This window comes from Erpetoichthys calabaricus, chromosome 2 (genome assembly GCF_900747795.2).
Source record: "Erpetoichthys calabaricus chromosome 2, fErpCal1.3, whole genome shotgun sequence".
Classification (NCBI taxonomy): domain Eukaryota; kingdom Metazoa; phylum Chordata; class Cladistia; order Polypteriformes; family Polypteridae; genus Erpetoichthys; species Erpetoichthys calabaricus.
In genome coordinates this window covers 114,757,897-114,777,722 of record NC_041395.2, presented here as the reverse complement: position 1 = coordinate 114,777,722, position 19,826 = coordinate 114,757,897, and the positions used below count along the sequence as shown (strand labels likewise).

Genomic DNA, 19,826 nt, shown 5'->3' with positions numbered 1-19,826 from the left:
TTGACAAAGTGAAGATTATATGGTATAAAAAAAAAATATATACATTTTTTTAATTTGGAAAAGTGGACAAGGTTAGCATTTACCGTTTTACTCTGCACTGTCTTGAGATTTATTTTTCCTTTCCATTTACTTGAGTTAAATGTAAGTTGTTGATAGCTTTCCGTATGTTTTAATTTTCAGGTTTTTTTTTCTATCTCATAATATTTGACATTTGTTGTAATGTGGAGCAATAACAAAAATGAAAATGCATAATTTAAAATATTTTGACAGAGAGAATACAGTGTTGCACGTTCATCTATAAAGGTCACTGCTTGTCATTGTGATACAGAAAAGCCTGTGTCTATTTTAGGCATTTACTGTAGGTTTCTCCCGCGAAAAGAGTGAGATCCTGTCATCTCATGCTCCCCATCCGCAGGTCTCTTCCTGCAGCAGTAAGGACTAGCTTTATCCCAGTGAGTACTGAATGGAGCGATTATTGCAGCCTATAGTATAAGAAACACACTTTGAAGCTTACTGATGCAATTTATGCTGTTTTCATTTTAGTTTTGTATTTTGGTTAATTGAGCACAGTTATAACATTTATAATCTTAAATTTAAAGTAGCATTGTGTGACACAAAATAACTAGCCTTATACTGCAGTCTTGTTTGTATAAAGTGCATCTACAGGCTGCTCAGTGGGGGATTGTAACTTGTTTCCTTCTGAAGGCTGCTTATATTTACACACTAGGGCTTTTGCTAACTGAGAAGGGAAAGGTAAACATAAAAAGAAGAACTCTGCTGGAATTGTTTCAGTATAGTGCTTTTATTGTGTATTAAATCATTGCTGTGAATTTAAACTGTGCTTAAATATAAATGTAATATTATTGTTAGTTAAACTTTTTGCTTAGGAAAAACAAGTCTGACACCTTTAAATGGTGGGTGAACATAGATAATTTCACCATACCTAATTTAAACATGCGTGTCTCAGACCAGACCCATTCTAAAAACAGTAAAAGAGAATACTGTGCTCTCTTGCTAGGCATCAGTCTGTTGTTTTGAATACTCAACCACCCTTTAAAGATTTACTTTGATCTCGATTAGATGTTTGGTTGTGCTCGATGTGTTTAGCTTATTAAAGGCTGCATTACATTTTCTTACTATAATATGCTGAAAATGTTTCTGTCCATCTGCAAAGTTTAAAATAAGTACACTTTTTTATAATATTCAGAAGCTCTTGTTTTTAGTTTTGTTTTCTTCCAAATAAGAAACTAAGTATAGAACATGCTAATTTGTTTTGTATAGTCTTTTGAGCTGTATATCTGACTTTCCATAGACAGTTATAATTATTAAGTTTGTTCATAATGTCTCAGATTAAATGCTGTAAATCACATATACATAGTACACTTACTGATGCAGATGTCTTATTTCATCTGCATCTGCAGAGGGAAGGTGTGTATATATGTTTATGGTTTATAAGTTTTAATATTTTTCTGCCATTCTATGAAGGACTGCAAAATATTATGAGTAATGTTGCATTGTTCTTATTTGATTTGTTGTGCATCAAAAAGTGTTTGTCTCAGAATCTGAATCCGTTGCATTTTTTCTATAGGCTTTACTGCCATTACAGCAACCAATCCAATCTGGTTAATTAAGACTCGGTTACAGCTGGATGCAAGGTAATATATCTTTGAGTTTTGAAATCATAAATGTAACAGTTAAAAGTCTTCATTGGCAATCAGTAGTATTTCATGTTGTAAGTGCAAAGTGTTATCCAGTGCCCAAGAAGGGAAAGTACTCTAAACAAGCTGGAGTAACTGCATTTACACCTTTAAGGCTATTTTGTCTTGGTGTTTTTTTTTTTTTTTTAATATAAATGTGTGTGTTTTGTCTTTTAGAAGCCGAGGAGAGACTAGAATGAGTGCCTTTGAATGTATCAGAAGAGTTTATCAGTCAGATGGAATCAGAGGTTTCTACAGGGGCATGTCTGCATCCTATGCTGGCATTTCAGAGACTGTTGTCCATTTTGTTATATATGAAAGTATTAAACGAAAACTACTAGAGTCTAAAACTGCGACTAACATGGACAGTGAAGATGAATCTGTAAAAGATGCTTCAGATTTTGTTGGACTGATGCTAGCTGCAGCCACTTCAAAGACCTGTGCCACATCCATAGCCTACCCACATGGTACCTTTTTCATTCTTTTGCTTCTTACGTTCATTCTAGTACAGAAATGTATTCCTCAAAGAGCAAATTCATGGAATCTTGGAAATTGAGTTAAGAAACTAATTTGTTGCAGTGATTTATATTTTCACCTGTTTTAAAATTGATTGCTACATTGATCATAAATATAGAAATGGGCTGGATTCTGAAGAAGGCCAAGACTTTCACCACTACAAATTCAGTTTTAATATCTGAGCCAGAACTCTGCAGAAGTATAAACTATGTGCAACAGTAAAAAAAAAAATATATTAATACTAAATAATTTAAATGTCATGGCTTTTTTAAAATTTTTGTAGACCTTTTCAAGCAAATACTACTACTTATCTAAATTTCTTAATGACATGTAATCTACACCTTTGTTTTCTCATAAACATCTGTTCTTTCATACATTTTATAAATTCAGCTTCCTTTTTATAAAAAGACTGGCAAGCTGCTTCCAAATCTACCAACAACATTCTTTGACACAACATCCTTTTCTCATAGAGAATGGGGCTGAAAAAGGCAAATTATGTTTGCTGACAACATGCCTTACAAGCGTTTATACTTCCTGTGTGTGCTTAATTATCTTGTACTATAAAACAATTTGGAAAATAAAAAATAAAAAAAATTATACTCTCTGAGTTGTAAGCTAGCACCCATATATAGAGTTGAACAAGTGATCTTAGCCAAAGACGTGCAACTTACTGACTGGCTATCATAAAAAAGAAAATTGTTAATACAGTGTGTGTGTGTTAATTTGAATACTGTAAATGAGAACACACCAGGTTCCCAAATGAGACAGGAAAAGACAGGCTTTGCATTCAGAGCTCAACCTCTTGTCAACAAAAGAAACGGAACAATTCATTTTTAAATTGCGACATAATTACCGTGAACACAGAGAGAAGCTAAAAAGATCTTAGCTCAACAAAGTAATCCTCTGACACTCTCAGAATTACTAAATACTATAAACTCACTTTAGAGGGGGAAAGCAGTAGGCCCTGATGGCTATCATGCCAAATTTTATAAAAGTTTCCAATTAAGTTAGCTCCCCTTTTATTAGCAACATTTATAGAAGATCGAGACAATAAAATTCTGCGTTAAACTTTTTACAATGCATTACCATTTTTCCTAAGGAAAATAAGGACTTATTACAATGTGCATCATACAGACCAATCTCACTTCTGAATAATGATGTTAAGATACTAAATTTCTAGCTGAAAGGATTGAGGAAGTGTATCCTTCAGTAATATCACAAGACCAAGCCGGATTTATTAAAGACTAAGCTTCCAATCTTAGACATCTGTTTAATGCAATATATTTACCTACAAAGCCTAACACCAGAGATGATGTTATCATTGGATGCTGAAACGGCATTTGATATGGTTTAATGGGATTACCTATTCACTACATAGCAGAAATTTGGGTTTGGCCTGAACATATGTCTATGGATCAAACTACCAGTCCAGAAATTTCAGTTTTAACAACAGTATTTCAGACTACTTCAAACTACAACATGGTACTAGACAAGGATGCCCCCTATCACCACTGTTATTTGAAAATATCACTATTTGCAGATGATATGGTATTGTATATATCAGATCCACAAAATACTGTGCCTGCAGTCCTAACAGCACTAGGAGAATTTCAAAAGATATCTGGACTCAAAATTAATTTGAATAAGTGTGTTGTTTCTAATGAACTCTCTAGCACACAATATTATATTAGACACCTTCCCATTTATCATTGCAGATAAGTTTAAATACCTAGGGGTAAACATAAAGCTCTTTTTTGAAAAAAAATTACTGTCTGCCTGGAAAAAATAAGATTTGCATAAATGGTCTACCCTTCATCTCACTTTTAACAGGGACAATTAACACTGTCAAGATGAATATCCTTCCTAAGCTGCTTTTTTGATTTCAAAAATTTAAAGCATCTAAACATCCGAAGGGCAACCCTACAAAGACCCAAGGCAGAAGGTGGCATGGCTGCCCCTAACTTTCAGTTTTATTACTAGGTGGCAATTATACAAGCTATAAAAACCTGGACATTGACACAAATAGATGAACACACATAGACTTGGTTTAAATAGAAATAAAATCCTGCAGTACTTCTTTATATTCCTTGCTTTGTGCCCCAGCAAATGCAAGTTATCATCAATATACTAACAACCCAATACTCAATATGGAAGAGTGAGAAGCTTTTATCTGTGGCACCTCTAAACAATAACCACGTTTTTCCATCTTCTCAAACTTATACAGTTTTTAATGTTTGGAAAAGGTAAGGGGTTAAGTCTCTTCGAGATTTGTACATAGATAACAACTTACATCCTATGAACAATTGCACTCCGAATTTAGCTTCCTATCAACACAATATTTCCAAATTACAAACTTTACTTAACAAAATCTGACCAATTTTCCTCACCTCCCACCTACTTCTGTTCCGGAAGAAATATTGATCAGCCTTGAAGACTCTAAAATGTTTTTATATATTATAAAAATGCTGTCTAAGTCCCTTCCTTTAAAGACCCCAGAGTACAGTGGGAAAAGGATATCTTTCTCAGCATTTCAGAAAAGGAGTAGAAAGCTACCATGCACAGAATTCACTCTAGCTCCATATGAACAAAGCATACAATTATTCAACTTAGGTGTGTTTGATAAATGATTTTATCTCGTTTAAATTGTCCAAAATGTTTCCAGGGCAGGATCCAACCTGTGAACATTGCATTTGTGGTCCAGCCTCATTGGGCCATATGTTTTGGGCACGTACCAAATTAACATCATTCTGGACTAAAATCTTTAAATGCCTATTAGACAGCCTTGGTGTCACAGTCACTCCTAATCCATTAACAGTTGTGTTTGGTGTGCTGCCAGATGGGCTTAAAGTGAAGGACAAACAAACTAATTGCTTTTACCACACTATTGGCACATACTTATCTAGCTAAACTGGAAGAATCATAGCCCACCTCTTTTTAAGCCCGTGGGTAACATGTTATATACTACAAGTAAGCCCACGATTCGCTAGCGAATCGGAAATCCTAGAATGGCAATCAGTTTCTGTTCCATCTGATATGTGGATGGATGACATATCATGGAGGGCGGGTGCGTCTGGGGAAATGTCATTTAATCCAATAAGCATATCTGTACTAAAGCGGTTTCGTTTTGTGGAGACGTGAGTCTGTTGCCTTCGCTGACACCGACTGCTTGAACAGGTTGTGTTGCTTGGGGGCCACCTACTGACTCTGGGAAGCCGCTGCGTCTGACTGTGGGGCGAGCGCCACAGCGCAATATGCGCCTCGGTGGGAAGCTGCTGTGTGAAGACATATCATGGAGGGTACGTGCGGTGGTGTGGGCGGTCGCGTCCGGGCGGCCGTACAACCTGGCGTGCATGCTTTACCTCAGGTGTAGTTCACAGGTCGTAGTCTCGTTTCTGTGTTTTCCTTGGTTTGAGCCGCGACTCCTTTCGCAAGCGCGTTGTCACAGCATGGACCTTTGGTTTGAGCCGTGACTCCTTTCGCAAGCGCGTTGTCACAGCATGGACCTTTGGTTTGAGCCGTGACTCCTTTCGCAAGCGCGTTGTAGGCGCGCGCGTCATCACAGCATGGACCTTTGTGGTTTCCGTACATCCGGTGCGCCCTGCGCCCATCCGGTTTACAACCTTCGGTTAGTAATATGGATTTGAAATTGGAAATGATCTAATTCTCACTTAGGATCTTTTCAAAACGTTTTTAAACCTGGCAGGATCTAATCAATAACAATTTAGAATAAGTATTTATATTGAGTGGGGGAAAGGTTTCTCTTCCCTCTCTTCTACTCTTGAAGTTTTATTTTGGCTGTTGGCCTTCCTCTCTTTTTAATGGGTGGGGGTTGAATTGAAGTTATAGTTTTTTTAAATTTGACTTGCTTGTATGGAATTTTACTTGCTTTTAATAAGCTCAATTTAAAAAAAAAAATAGAAATAAAAATGAATACTACAGTCATATGAAAAAGTTTGGGAACCCCTCTTAATTCTTTGGATTTTTGTTTATCATTGGCTGAGCTTTCAAAGTAGCAACTTCCTTTTAATATATGACATGCCTTATGGAAACAGGAGTATTTCAGCAGTGACATTAAGTTTATTGGATTAACAGGAAAATATGCAATATGCATCATAACAAAATTAAACAGGTGCATAAATTTGGGCACCCCAACAGAGGTATTACATCATTACTTATGAATTTCCCCTTGGGATTAATAAAGCATCTATATATCTATCTATCTAATCTATCTATCTCTAATCTATCTATCAATCTAATCTATCTGTCTACTTAGTTGAGCCTCCTTTTACAAATATAACAGCCTCTAGACACCTCCTATAGCCTTTGATGAGTGTCTGGATGGAGGTATTTTTGACCATTCTTCCATACAAAATTCTGCAGTTAAGCTAAATTTGATGGCTGCCGAGCATGGACAGCCTGCTTCAAATCATCCCATAGATTTTCAAGTCAGGACTGTGACGGCCATTCCAGAACATTGTACTTCTCCCTCTGCATGAATGCCTTTGTAGATTTTGAACTGTGTTTTGGGTCATTGACTTGTTGGAATATCCAACCCCTGCGTAACTTCAACTTTGTGACTGATGCTTGAACATTATCCTGAAGAATTTGTTGATATTGGGTTGAATTCATCCGATCCTTGACTTTAACAAGGGCTCCAGTCCTTGAACTAGCCACACAGCCCCACAGCATGATGGAACCTCCACCAAATTTGACAGTAGGTAGAAGGCGTTTTCCTTGGAATGCAGTGTTCTTCTTCTGCTATGCAGAGAGCTTTTTGTTCTGATCAAATAACTAAATTTTTGCCTCATCAGTCCAAAGCACTTTGTTCCAAAATGAATCTGGCTTGTCTAAATGAGCATTGGCATACGCCACAAACAGAGTCGCTTGTTGTGAGTACAGAAAGGGCTTCTTTCTCATCACCCTGCCATACAGATGTTCTTTGTACAAATTGCGCTGAATTGTAGAACGATGTACAGATACACCATTTGCTGCAAGATGTTCTTGCAGGTCTTTGGAGGTGATCTGTGGGTTGTCTGTAACCATTCTCACAATCCAGCGCATATGCCGCTCCTGTATTTTTGTTGGCCTGCCAGACCTAGGTTTAACAGCAACTGTGCCTGTGGCCTTCCATTTCCTGAATACATTCCTTACAGTTGAAACTGACAGTTTAAACCTTTGAGATAGCTTTTTGTAGCCTTCCCCTAAACCATGATACTGAACAATCTTTGTTTTCAGATCTTTTGAGAGTTGCTTTGAGGATCCCATGCTGTCACTCTTCAGAGGAGAGTCAAAGGGAAGCACAACTTGCAATTGGCCACCTTAAATACCTTTTCTCATGATTGGACACACCTGTCTATGAAGTTCAAGCCTTAATGAGCTAATCCAACCAATTTAGTGTTGCAAGTAATCAATATTGAGCAGTGACATGCATTCAAATCAGCAAAATTACAAGGTTATCCAAATTTTTGCACAACCAGTTTTTCTCATTTGATTTAATTTCATACAACTAAATTACTGCTTCACTAAAAATCTTTGTTTGGAAAACACCCCAGTACTCATATGTTCATATGAAATGAAAGACATACCATTGTTATCTTTTTTTGTTGAAAGTAAATTATTATGCAGGCTGAGAGGGGTTCCCAAACTTTTCCATGTGACTGTATAACCACCACTGATGCATTGACTTTAAAACTATTTTGTGGTTTTGAAGCTGGTTTCCATTTAAATTGATGATCTTTTAGTAAAGATATGCATGTAGCAGCCATGACTTGCTTCTTTAAAAATTTGTAATATAATTTATTTAATTTTTTTTTTCTTTTTTTAACAGAAGTTATACGGACCAGGTTAAGGGAAGAGGGTACGAAGTACCGATCATTCTTCCAGACGCTATCAATGGTAATTAAAGAGGAAGGTTATCGAGCCCTTTACCGTGGTCTAACGACACATTTGGTTAGACAGATTCCAAATACAGCTATTATGATGTCTACATATGAGCTTGTAGTCTATCTTCTGGATGGATAACAGCCAGTGTAGTGATTGTGCACAAAGAGACCAAAGGATGGAGTGGACCAGGAGATTCCAAATCTCATTTGGCACCGGAAAGTAAACTGCAAGAAATATTAGTCAGCTGACGAAGAATGAAGTTGACTGTCAAAGTGAATGTCCAGCTTTCTGGTAGAGAAAAGCTTTTTCAAAGAAAATGTTTATAATGGAGAATGCTTTGAAACAAGGTTATCCTTAATAGCAATCATGTTTTCTATTGATAAATTAAAGAAAGGTGCACTTCCTCTGTTCTAATTCTTCAGTTTATGTAATTTATTTGGGATAAAAAAAAATCAGAAACCTGTCTCCTGGCTTAGAAAATGTTTGATTTTTCAGAAGTAAAACTTTTTTTTTTTTTTTTTGTTTTAACCCTTGACAAAGTAAAGTATATCTGATCAGGAGTTAATGCTTTTATGTCAAATTTTACCCCAATGTTAAATATGTTGAACAGACTGCGCAATGTGTTTTTACAATCAACACTGTTTTATTCATTCATAGCACTGTGAAGCTTTATTTACGTAACAAATGCATGCTAATATAATAATTGAAGTGTCTTTTCTGCAAATGAATGCAAGAACTTGTTCCTGGAAGATGTCACTTTAGCTTGTACTATTCTATTGTTACTGAATTAAAAAAAAATTCAGGAGTTTTTAAGTGTTCTATAAATTAAGGCAAAGAATTACTGAATTTCATGTATAATAGAAACATGGTTTAAAAGTGGTTTCAAGCCAACCTTTATGGTTTAAGGAGAAGTTTCGATTTTATTTCCTCTTTTTGGTCCCCAGTCACCAAACACCACCACCCCCGCCGCCAATCCCAAAGGGAAAAAAAAAACCATTTCCTAGCCATAATAACTTTGAAGCATCCTTCCACCTAGTTGATATGTTACTCCTAACATCTTTGTGCTTTTTTTTTTTTTTTTTTTTTTAGTGGGGGATGTCTTAATTTCAGTTGCTCAGTGAGTAATTTCTAATATTTATGAAGCACATGAGTTAGTCTGTGGGATTTAAGGATCTAAGGCACTGTTTACTTACGTATTTGACAAAGTTTATTATGTGTTATTACACTTGAATTTAAATGCCATTGCACAGTTCTTTTAAATTAGTCTCAGACAGTATGAAGTGTGCTTTCTGCTTATCAGTGCTGTTGGACATAGTTTTCATATATATAGACAATTGCAAATGTCATTTGTGAACTTGTTTTCTTTAACAACATAATTCAGCACAAAAGATATGCATACTGCTGGCTGCAATAAGACTTTATGAATTAGATTACAGTATATATATAACACATTGGGGGAGGTTTGCATAACTTGTGTGTGGAAAGCAAATATTTTTTATTAATTTATAGTTTTTTGTAGATTGTGTGTAAAGTTGAACTTGTTCATGTCATGTAATAGTCAAACATCAACCTGAAACCTGGGTGATGGGTCCTAGACACTGTTTTAAGATATCCAGTATACTTAATCCCTGCAAATTCAGTATTTTGATGTTTGTTTTTTTTTAATACTACTTTTTTATTTTTTCACCCATTCCAATTGTGTCCTCATTATAAAGCTGATTAATCAGAAAATGTTACCAAAATGATAGTGGACGTAAATATTCAACTGATTATGTAGCTAGAATGGTTTACTGTATTTCCCAGTTTTAAGTTCTGGATGTTGCATATCTACGTTTTATGTGTAAAATGATGGATATTGAAAATACAGTACTGGAATTTTTCATTTTAAAGGAATGTTAAGTGTTGACAATAGAAACAATCTGTCTTCCATGTGCCCCTTATCCTAAAATGCAGTACATACAGCTTACTAATGTCTGTCTATGTAGGCTACTAAAGAGTCCTATTACTTGAATGTAAATTGTGCAAAAACACTTGTGAAGTACATGAAGGTAAAGTTCAACCGCCATGTTGCATGACTAGTACATTGTACAATTTTGAATTTTCTGAATTTAAATTAGGTCACCCAGCACCCAGGCTATAGCAGCAGAATATGTTTTCCAGTGAAAGGAGAGTTGTTTTCTGACCTTGTATAAATTTTTTTTTTTTTTTTTTTGTAGTGGCTCTTTTAGTAAGACTCCTTAATGCACTTTGTGGCCTTTTATATACTGTGTATATTTGTGTGTTTTCTGGGTTTTATGTCAAGCAAACAATGTTTAGAATATTGTCCAATTTATGGTGTACAACTTCTGCATAATGTTACAGATGTGTCCTTTTGTATTATGCAGTGGTATATTAAAAGAACTTTTATGATAGCACTTCATATCTTTTAATACTGCTTCAGTGTCTTGTAAACCCCCAGTTACTGTTGGTACTGAATTGAAATTCCATGTTGTCTTCAGCAGACTTTGTGCTATCACTTTGATTCCCCGATCCCCTTTTTTGTTTTTGTTTTCAGCTTGTATCCCAAATTAAACCGTCAGTTCTAGTCTATTTTTGTTGTCAGTGTTAATCATAGAACAATTTTACAAGTTATTTTAGTTGTATGTATATGTAAAGCCTATTATAATTGGTTGAATTTTTGGATAGTTCTTAAAATGCATTAAAATCCAGATATGGCTTGCAAAAATATTTGCGAACCTTTTTAACATTTTTCAAATTTATTATTCAGACTTGGTTCTTTAAAGCCACACGTGTCTTGGGGGATATCCATTCATGTATGATGAATGGTCAATGTTTTAACTTGCCAGTCCGTAAATAACTACTTAATTGATGATGATAGAAGATACAGTGCTATCACTTGGTACAGCAAGATCCCTTTAAGATTAAATCCAGGACCACTGTACCAACCTCTTTGAATTCACTTAATGTCTTTTTTTTTTTATATATATAATTTGAGAGTGTATGTATAGGACACAAGCTTGTTTGCATTTATATATAAATATAAATATATATATATCTGTGTGTTGTCAAGTCAAATTGTGAAAAATTGTTTAATAAAACTGCTTTAAACAGTATTGAAAAGGCAATCATTATAATTTGAATTTTCTTAGAAGTTTGTACTTTTGCAGCATTATTACTTGAAAGTTGTATATGATTTTTATTCAACCAAAACACCCCAACAGCCCATAACCACCCTCCGCCCACCCCCCAACACCCCATTAACACTAAGCAGTTGTTATGGTTACTTGTCACCTTGTTTACTGGCCAGCAGGTGGTGCCACAGTACTACTTAAGAGTTGAATTTTTGGAATGCTAGATGACAAGTGACTACAATTATCTGTGGTTTTGTTAAATCTTCAAAGGATATGTATGGCCTCTTTAGTGTTCCACTATGCATTAGCATTGTTTCTTATAAATAAATAAGTGTTTGGGTACATTTGTGTTTCAGATTGGTCATTTTATGTTTTCCAATTTATACTGATGGGTTATGTGTCAGGCTGCCCACAACTCCAAGATGGAAGCATGGACAAGGATAAGATTCCTCAGTGAGCTGTTTTTAATTTCTGCACTTCAAAGAAAAAATGTCTTTTGTCGCTATATCTCCCACCCAAGACCGTGGCTTGAGGTGAACTGGCTTTGCACCAAGTTTCTGCTGACATGAAGTTTTTTTTCTCCCTTTATTACTAAATTAGATGATGTGAAAATTAGATTATTTGTGCACAATATACAATTTTCTGGAGTGGTTCATCATGTGTGTGGTGGGCTTTCCCAGACACAGAAGATAAAACGGAAGGTTGCCAGTTCATTCTTCAACAACTCACTCATTCATCCAGTCTGAACATCATGAACTGCCATTGATTTGATGGAAGGAACATAAGGCAACGTTTTCATTTGAAATTTCTTTGGTCAAATATGTCAGTCACATAAACCTTTAAATTGAAATACTTCTTTTGTCTGGTGATTCTGTTTAGAACTACTTTACAAGCATTGTCTTTTTGTTATATATTTAGCTTGTTACCAGTGGTTGATGGGTGATTACTGAATCTTTTACATGTATAATTTTTAATTCACCCAAAGCCTTCAAGGTTATCATTGTTGTATTTATATTTTGGTAAAATGAAGTAAAGCCTCAGTACCACTGACATGTCTTAATCTCCCTTTAAATTGTCATTAGCACAACAGCGTGTCTTTGGATATAATGGGATGCCTCTTCGCTAGAGCTGATATGATTAAATGTTATTTATTTAGAGAGAGAGAGAGAGAGAATGCTACAAAATGCTCATGCTTCATCTTTTAACACCAAAAATGCACCCTTTTTCACAGTTCCTGTTACTACAGTAACACTTAAATGTCTCAATTTTTTTTAATTTAAAAAGGCAAATAACAGTTCACTCATTAAGTTTTAACTGGCTTCCTTAATGTAACTTTGACAGACTGTGCTTATGTGTCATCCTCTGTGCAGCTTTGCATGAGTCATGTAAATTTTATTTTTAAAGCTTTTTTTCCTTTTTTCAAAAGCACCGAATTGTAAAAGTCTCTCATTAATGCATAAACTCTTGAGTCGTCTAGTATGAATTAGAAATGTCATATGAGACAGGCTAATACTTATGTATTATATCTTTGGAGCCAGTTCTCCAGCTGCTTTAAATTATGTTGCCTGTTGGGCAGAATTATTAGTAGTGTGTGACAGGTAAAATTACAAATTTAATTAAATACACCACTTGTGAGAAACTTTAAATTTTCTGTCAGATAAAATGTATTGGCTTCTATTTAGGTCATAAATTCTACCCAGTGAAGAATATTGCCTAAGTGCACAGTTAAAATCCTGTCTAATGGAGAAATTTTGTTTTTAGATTTTTAAACTGAAATTTTTTACAATGAGTTGTTTCCAAAATCTTTCTTTTGTGTTGCATGGTTGCTTACCCATTTTTATAATGATTGTTTCTGCATTATATTTACTTTATTTTATCACAAGCACTTTCTCCTGGCAGTTGCCTCCTTATCAGCAGTAAACTGTACATCTTTTATGGATGGTCTCGTGAATGTCAAATGTGATCATCAAGTGACTTTTTTTTTTTTTTTTTTAATATATAAATATAATCACTTGTTAGGTTGCATGAAGGGCAGGGTTAGTTGAAATTCAACAGCTTACCAGACAAAATACCTTGAAATGGAACTCTGAGGGGAAAGTACCAATTAGAGACGAGCACAGGAACAATGTGGAAACTGTACGTAGAACTGAACAGGCACCAGGTACAGTCAGACTACCATGATACTGAATTTTTAGTCTCTGCTTTGAATATATTTATATAGACACTAATCTGTAGTACTAGGGTGTTGTACCGTGTTAGCCATTATGAATGTAGAGAAAAGCCAAGCAAAATTGACACCTTTTATTGGCTAACTAAAAAGATTACAATATGCAAGCTTTTGAGGCAACCCAGGCCCATTCTTCAGGCAAGATGCCCCGAAAGCTTGCATATTGTAATCTTTTTAGTTAGCCAATAAAAGGTGTAACTTTGCTTGGCTTTTCTCTATAGACACTAATGAAATATGGTTATAAATCTTATTTGGAAAACAGTTTTAAATACAGTATTAGTACAGTTTGAAATGCAGTGAGTAGATTTGGGTGGTTGAACTCTCTGGTCAAATCCATCCTACAGACACTGACCCCAGTGTGCCCCTAAACAGTCAGCTAAATCCTAAGTAAATAGACAAAATTTGCATGTCTCTTTTCTTGCAGAGTAAGCACTTGCATGTGTAACTGTTCTCTTTATTGCAGTTTCAAGTGTAAGCTCTTGTCTGAGATTTTTATTCTGCAAGACTTTGCAAGGTGCATGATATGCTGAAGTTAATTGAGTGAGTAGGATATATAAAGTGGAATACTAAATTAACAGTCTAATTAACAAAATAAGAAAAAATATTCATTTTATGCGTCCTTTTTTCTCACTATAGAATTGCATTAATCCTGAGGAGCAAAATGGGTATTGAACTCTGATTTCTGCATTGTTAATTTAATGTAATAGATGAATTTGTTGACTTAAACACAAATTAGACTTGATAATTTTAATACATAATACAAAAACAGGTTTAACATACTACCTCCAAATAATGAGAACTGACAAGTTAAATGGTACTGTTTTCAAAGCTGCCTGATCCAGTTCAGGGTCATGGGGGACAGAACAAGAGCAATGGTAACAAAGGAAAAGGTATCGCCAAGCCACTCACTCAATTTAGAGTATATGTTTAAAATAACCCAATGCACATTTTTAAATGAGCTCCTCACAGGTTTATAATAATCCATGCAATTCATTCAGTAAGAAATTTTCATGATAGGCCAAGACAAGTAACACACTCAGTCCACTAGGTGGCAACACACTGTGCTAGTTCGGATTTTCTTGAGTTTTGTCCCTGAAGGACGCAGCAGCTGCAGGTTTTTGTTATAGCCTAGTTTCTAATTTAGAGGCAAAATATTGCAGTTGAATGAATGGCTTAAGTACCATTTTTGTGATTCATTTTAGTCAACTCCCTTGTCAAGATCCCCAACCCAGATTCACTTGTTTTAGTTTTTAACAGCTGCCTTCACTGCTTGAATGGCTTTGTGTTTTCTTAACCAGATGCCAAATAACAATGAGATGTAAATGACAAAAGAACCAGCAGTTCACCATCTAGCTGGGTGCCATTAACTTTTGTGTGTATTCAATACAAAGTATCTGCTTTAGTAGAGTAAAGAATGGGAAGAGAAAAAGGGAAGGACTGAGATTTACTAATCAAGCAAAAGTTAGGAATAAACCATGAGCCTGGAGTTTTGAGCATGGAAATACTATATGTGTATGCCAAGAAAAAAACTTGATCCATAAAATCTGGTGTACACAATCTTCTATGCAATTTACCCTTTATAAATTGCAGTCATCTTTTTAAATATATATGTGAATGTGCCTTAAACCCCCTGCCTGTTACCACTTGTTACTACCATAACTAGCTGAACGTGCAAGTGTACATTCCAGCAATGACAGGTCTGTGTCCTTTCATTTTGTATTATAATTTAAACATGACAGAATAATTTAAAGGTCAATCTGAACAGTGCAAAGCATTAAATCGTAAGGAACTGTGCTGCATGACTGTTAATAATATTTAGATAACAGCATTAGCAATGCAGTTAACAGTTCTGGACAGGGTGGCAGAAGATCGTAGGGCCACCCCCTACACACACGTGTCCCAAGCCGTCTACTAGACCATATGGCCTGCTAGTAGTTCAGGACCAACTAGGCCAGAGGGAGCAATAAGAGAGACAGATGTACAAAAAAGGTAGCTTTATTCCACAATAGCTTTTAAAAAAAAAAAAAAAAAACCTCGTAGTTCTTGTTGTAAATATACACAGATACACTAAACAAAAAAAATGCAGTCCAGGGTTATAACAATTCTTACTGATGGAATGAAAAAACAATAAAAAGACGGGAGTGAGAAAAAAACAAACGCTTTTTTCCCTAATATTTATTAAAGCGTATTAGCAGCCTAAAAACACCCCCCTGCAAAAGTGCACAATATATATTTTTTTTAATTCTTTTTTATATTATAGTAGATAGAAGCAACATGTGGTGTTGCCTGGTATGTAATGTTAAGCTCTGGTCATTTTGTCTGTTATTAGTTTTGTCTGTTGACTTCATTCTGTTCAAGTGTTTCACTTATATTTAGCCAACTGGTGACACTGGTGTCCAAAGTGTAGCAAACATTGGGGGGGGTGATGGGGGAGAAACACTGCAATCCCCAGGGTCAGAAGTTTGGGTTCGACAGCAGTCTATATTGTCTGTAGAGAGTAACAATGCAAAATTTGATCCAGATCAGACAAAGGGTATAGGATCTTATACGAAACAGACATTCTATATATACATACACGCTATTGGTCAAAACTTTAGAAATTTTAAGATTGTCTAGTTGTTTTTCAAATTCAGTCACTTGAAATGTAATTAATGACCTAAAATAGTAAAAAGGTAACCAGTACACTACTAGAGGTTTAAATCTAAAGTTTAGGTTAGCAAAAGCTGACAAAAGGAAATTGCAGAAAATTATAAATGGGCCTTTCTGCAAACAACTAATAGGTTATAACCTGTAGATGTTCCGCAGCATTTTAAGTAAACAATTTGCACAGGTGACTCAACTTCTGTTGATTACTTAAAAGTCATCTGTCTTAAAGAAGAGTTGGAACAAAGTGTGTTACTATGCCCACTGGAGTTCTATTTTGACAGTATTACAGTGATAATGACAAGAACACAGCAATTGACAAATGAAATGCGACAGAGCATTATTACCCTTGGTAGTGTAGGCCTTTAATTAAGAGAAACTGCAAAAAAATTTCAAAAATTCAAAATGTCAGTATATATTGGTATCCTACACAGTCCAGAGGAAATTGGAAATGGGAAGAAACTCTGATAGGAAAAGATTTGGCAGACCCAAACAGAAGACGTTTCTGAAGGTCACCACTTACATAATAGGCATTTTGCAGCACAATCGCTTCAAGCACAGCTTAAGAGTGGTTGAAGAAAGCAAGACTCAGTTTCTACTGTGAAGAGGAGACTGTATGCTGCATAATTGACTGGGTGAGTAGCAGTAAGAAAGCCATTCATTAAAGGTCATAATAGGGCCTTGAAATACTGGCTGTGGACTACTGCAGACTGGAAGAAAGTATTATGGACCGTTGAATCAAAATTTGAAATCTTTGGTTCATCACGCAGGGTGTTTGTACACCGTTGAGTTGGTGAAAGAATGGTTCCTCATTGTGAGACACCAACTGTCAAACATGGAGGTGAAAGTGATGGTTTGCTTTCTTTTGCTGGAAGGCAGTTAGTGACTTACAAAGTGACTGGCATTCTGAATCAAAAGAGTTCAACATAGTTTGGCTGTTAACTGTATATCAGCAAATGGTGGCTACTTTGATGAATCAAAAATATGAATAAAATTTTGTACACAATGATTCATTGACTTATTTTATTGGCTATTGTTTATTTGTTCAATGCCTTGAAATCATGAAAAATGTAGACATTAAACTGTGTGCCTCTATAAAAATTTGAAAAACAGGTGTTCTAAAACTTTTGACCAGTGACGTGTCTGTGTGTATATATATGTATAATAGAAATTCATGCATTAATTGAGTAGGCATAATGTAACTTTCTCAAACACAAAAATGGATCAGGAGGGGGACAAAACAAATTATACTCAAAGTACTGGAGGGAGTTGTTAACTCCTATTAAATCATTCCATATACTACTACCAACTCTTCTGTTTTTCGAGCTCCAGTCGACATTTGTCATGACTCCTGGTTGCCGCATGGTCATAACAGGGACGATATAACAAAATCCTCTCAAAATGGTGCACACCCATCCATTGTCCAACTCGCTATATCCGAACTACAGAGTCACAGGGGTCTGCTGGAACCAATCCCAGCCAACACAGGGTGCAAGGCAGGAAACAAACCCTGGGCAAGGCGCCAGCCCACCGCAGGGCACGTACACACACCCACACACCAAGCACATACTAGGGACAATTTAGAATCGCCAATGCACCTAACCTACATGTCTTTGGACTGTGGGAGGAAACCCACGCAGACACGGGGAGAACATGCAAACTCCATGCAGGGAGGACCCGGGAAGCGAACCCGGATCTCCTTACTGCGAGGCAGCAGCGCTACCCACTGCGCCACCATGCCGCCCTTGGTGGCACACCAAGATGTGAAATAATTTTGGATCCTTAAATTAATTACAGAAACCAATTCCCTATACTTCAGAACCCCAGAAGGGAACCAAATACATAAAACTAATCCACAGAAAATTGAAAAAGTGTACTGAATCATAACACTTCCTAATGAATTACAGTGATGATGTGCAAAGAGTTATCAAATGTGTATCATTTGATGAACACAAAACCGAGATATGTTTTAAACTGAGATGTGTGTATCATTTCATCCCTAGTATAAAAAAGTGTGGACAACAGACTGAGAGAAGGAGACATTGAACACTTTTCAAATGACGTTCTACAATCTCAAGTTATGTAATTGGTAAAGATCTTGCAGTGTTTTAAGATGTGGTGGAATGGCTGTGCCTATGTAAGTTCTCAAGGTACTGGGAGCATTTCTAGTTGGCAACTACAGCCAGTTTTCTTAATTACAAATATAAGTGCTTAGATGTCACTTATCTGTACTTCACAGAGTGGCTTGGCACAGCACAGGAGCAAGTGGTAAAGAAGGATAATGCCATGTAACGACTGGCACATAATTGTCCACCTGCAGTGCAAAAATTGCTTCATTCTTTAATAGTGTGAACAGATTCTTCCTGACCTATTTCAGGATGAGATTTATAGTTAAGACAGTTTTTATATTATGTACAGTGCCCTCCATAATGCTTGGGACAAAGACACATTTTCCTCTGCTCCACAGTTTAATATTACAGCTCAAACAATTCAGACATGGTTAAAGTGCACGTTACAGACTTTAAGGTTATTTGCATACATTTCAGTCACACTATGTAGAAATTACAGCACTTTTATGCATGGTCCACCTATTTTAGGGAACCATAATGTTTGGGATATAGCAATGGTACTGTTTCACAGTGCACACAAATATGTTTCACCCATGTGAAAGATTGTTTGCAACACTTTGAGGTTTTTCTCCTCTTTTACTTTTAAAAATGCATTTTTCATGTTGGAATCTTTCACTGGCAATAAGTCTCTCAGGGTCCTGCCTGTCTCCATTTCACATTCTCACACGAAAAGATCTGCCATGAACTCGAGGCCTTGTAATCAGAAAGCACCATCTGAGCCAGCTTAGCTAAAGTGGACCCCTCAGATATCAATGCCTTGTTTAGGTACATAACATGCACCGGCCCTGTGGTACCTAACAGCTCTGCAAAGTCTAGGAATTGATCTCCATATGAAACACTCCTTTCTAAGACTTGATAGCCATAGTGATTTCCTCGTTTTTTCTTCATGTGTAGAGCAGAACTAAAAAAAAAAAAATCAATCCTTTTTCCCATTATCTACAACATGACAGTAGTGATTCTTTGAAAAAGTCCCTGAAATATATTCTTCTAACTTGCTCTCTGTTAACAAGATACCTTATAGACCTTCTAGATGTTTTTTTTTTTTTTTAACCAATGTACATATTTTAACATCTTGAATGATTTTGCCACTAAACTAACCTTGGTGCAGGGTGAACAGGTTTTTGGTACTTAAGCCACAATACTGTAACATTCTTTTTCTTCTACTGCAGTCAAATCTATCTCAAATCCTACTGCTGCCGATTGTGAGCAGCTGGTTCAGCAGGAGACACCTCTGTTTCTTCAATGTCACATGAAGGTGCAATGTCCACTGTCTTTGTATTATCTACAATGACTTTGAGGTTTGAATGGTCCACAAAGTTAAAAAGAAAATCCTGCTACTGAAAAGCCAAATGCAGTTTTATTTGCACTTTGTATATCCCTGAGAATATTGCTATTAATTATGTATTGTATCCTTATGTATTATAGAAATGTGTTTAATTTTTATGCTGGTGATAGCAAACCAATTTGATGATTTTCAGCAAAATATAAGTTTTAAACAAAGATCTTGCTGAGTTACACATTGCAATATTGTTGTCATTCTGGATCATGTGTGTGTGCATATGTTTATATACAGTATATATACACAGCAGCTATAACAAGT

The 19,826-nt window shown here is 35.8% G+C and overlaps 1 protein-coding gene and 1 long non-coding RNA gene across 2 annotated transcripts in view; one reads left to right on the top strand and one right to left on the bottom strand.

The window, feature by feature from the left end:
• LOC114646276 (solute carrier family 25 member 36) overlaps positions 1 to 11,569 on the top strand; it is an 80,854-nt gene extending 69,285 nt beyond the window's left edge. The window contains exons 5-7 of the mRNA XM_028794394.2: positions 1,589 to 1,655; positions 1,875 to 2,164; positions 8,041 to 11,569. Of these exons, the coding sequence (XP_028650227.1) occupies positions 1,589 to 1,655; positions 1,875 to 2,164; positions 8,041 to 8,234 (551 nt within the window). The 3' untranslated portion in view covers positions 8,235 to 11,569. The remainder of the gene's footprint in view (positions 1 to 1,588; positions 1,656 to 1,874; positions 2,165 to 8,040) is intronic.
• Positions 1 to 19,826, bottom strand: part of LOC127526857 (uncharacterized) — a 197,124-nt gene that overhangs the window by 34,563 nt on the left and 142,735 nt on the right. The gene's annotated exons all lie outside the window — the stretch shown is intronic.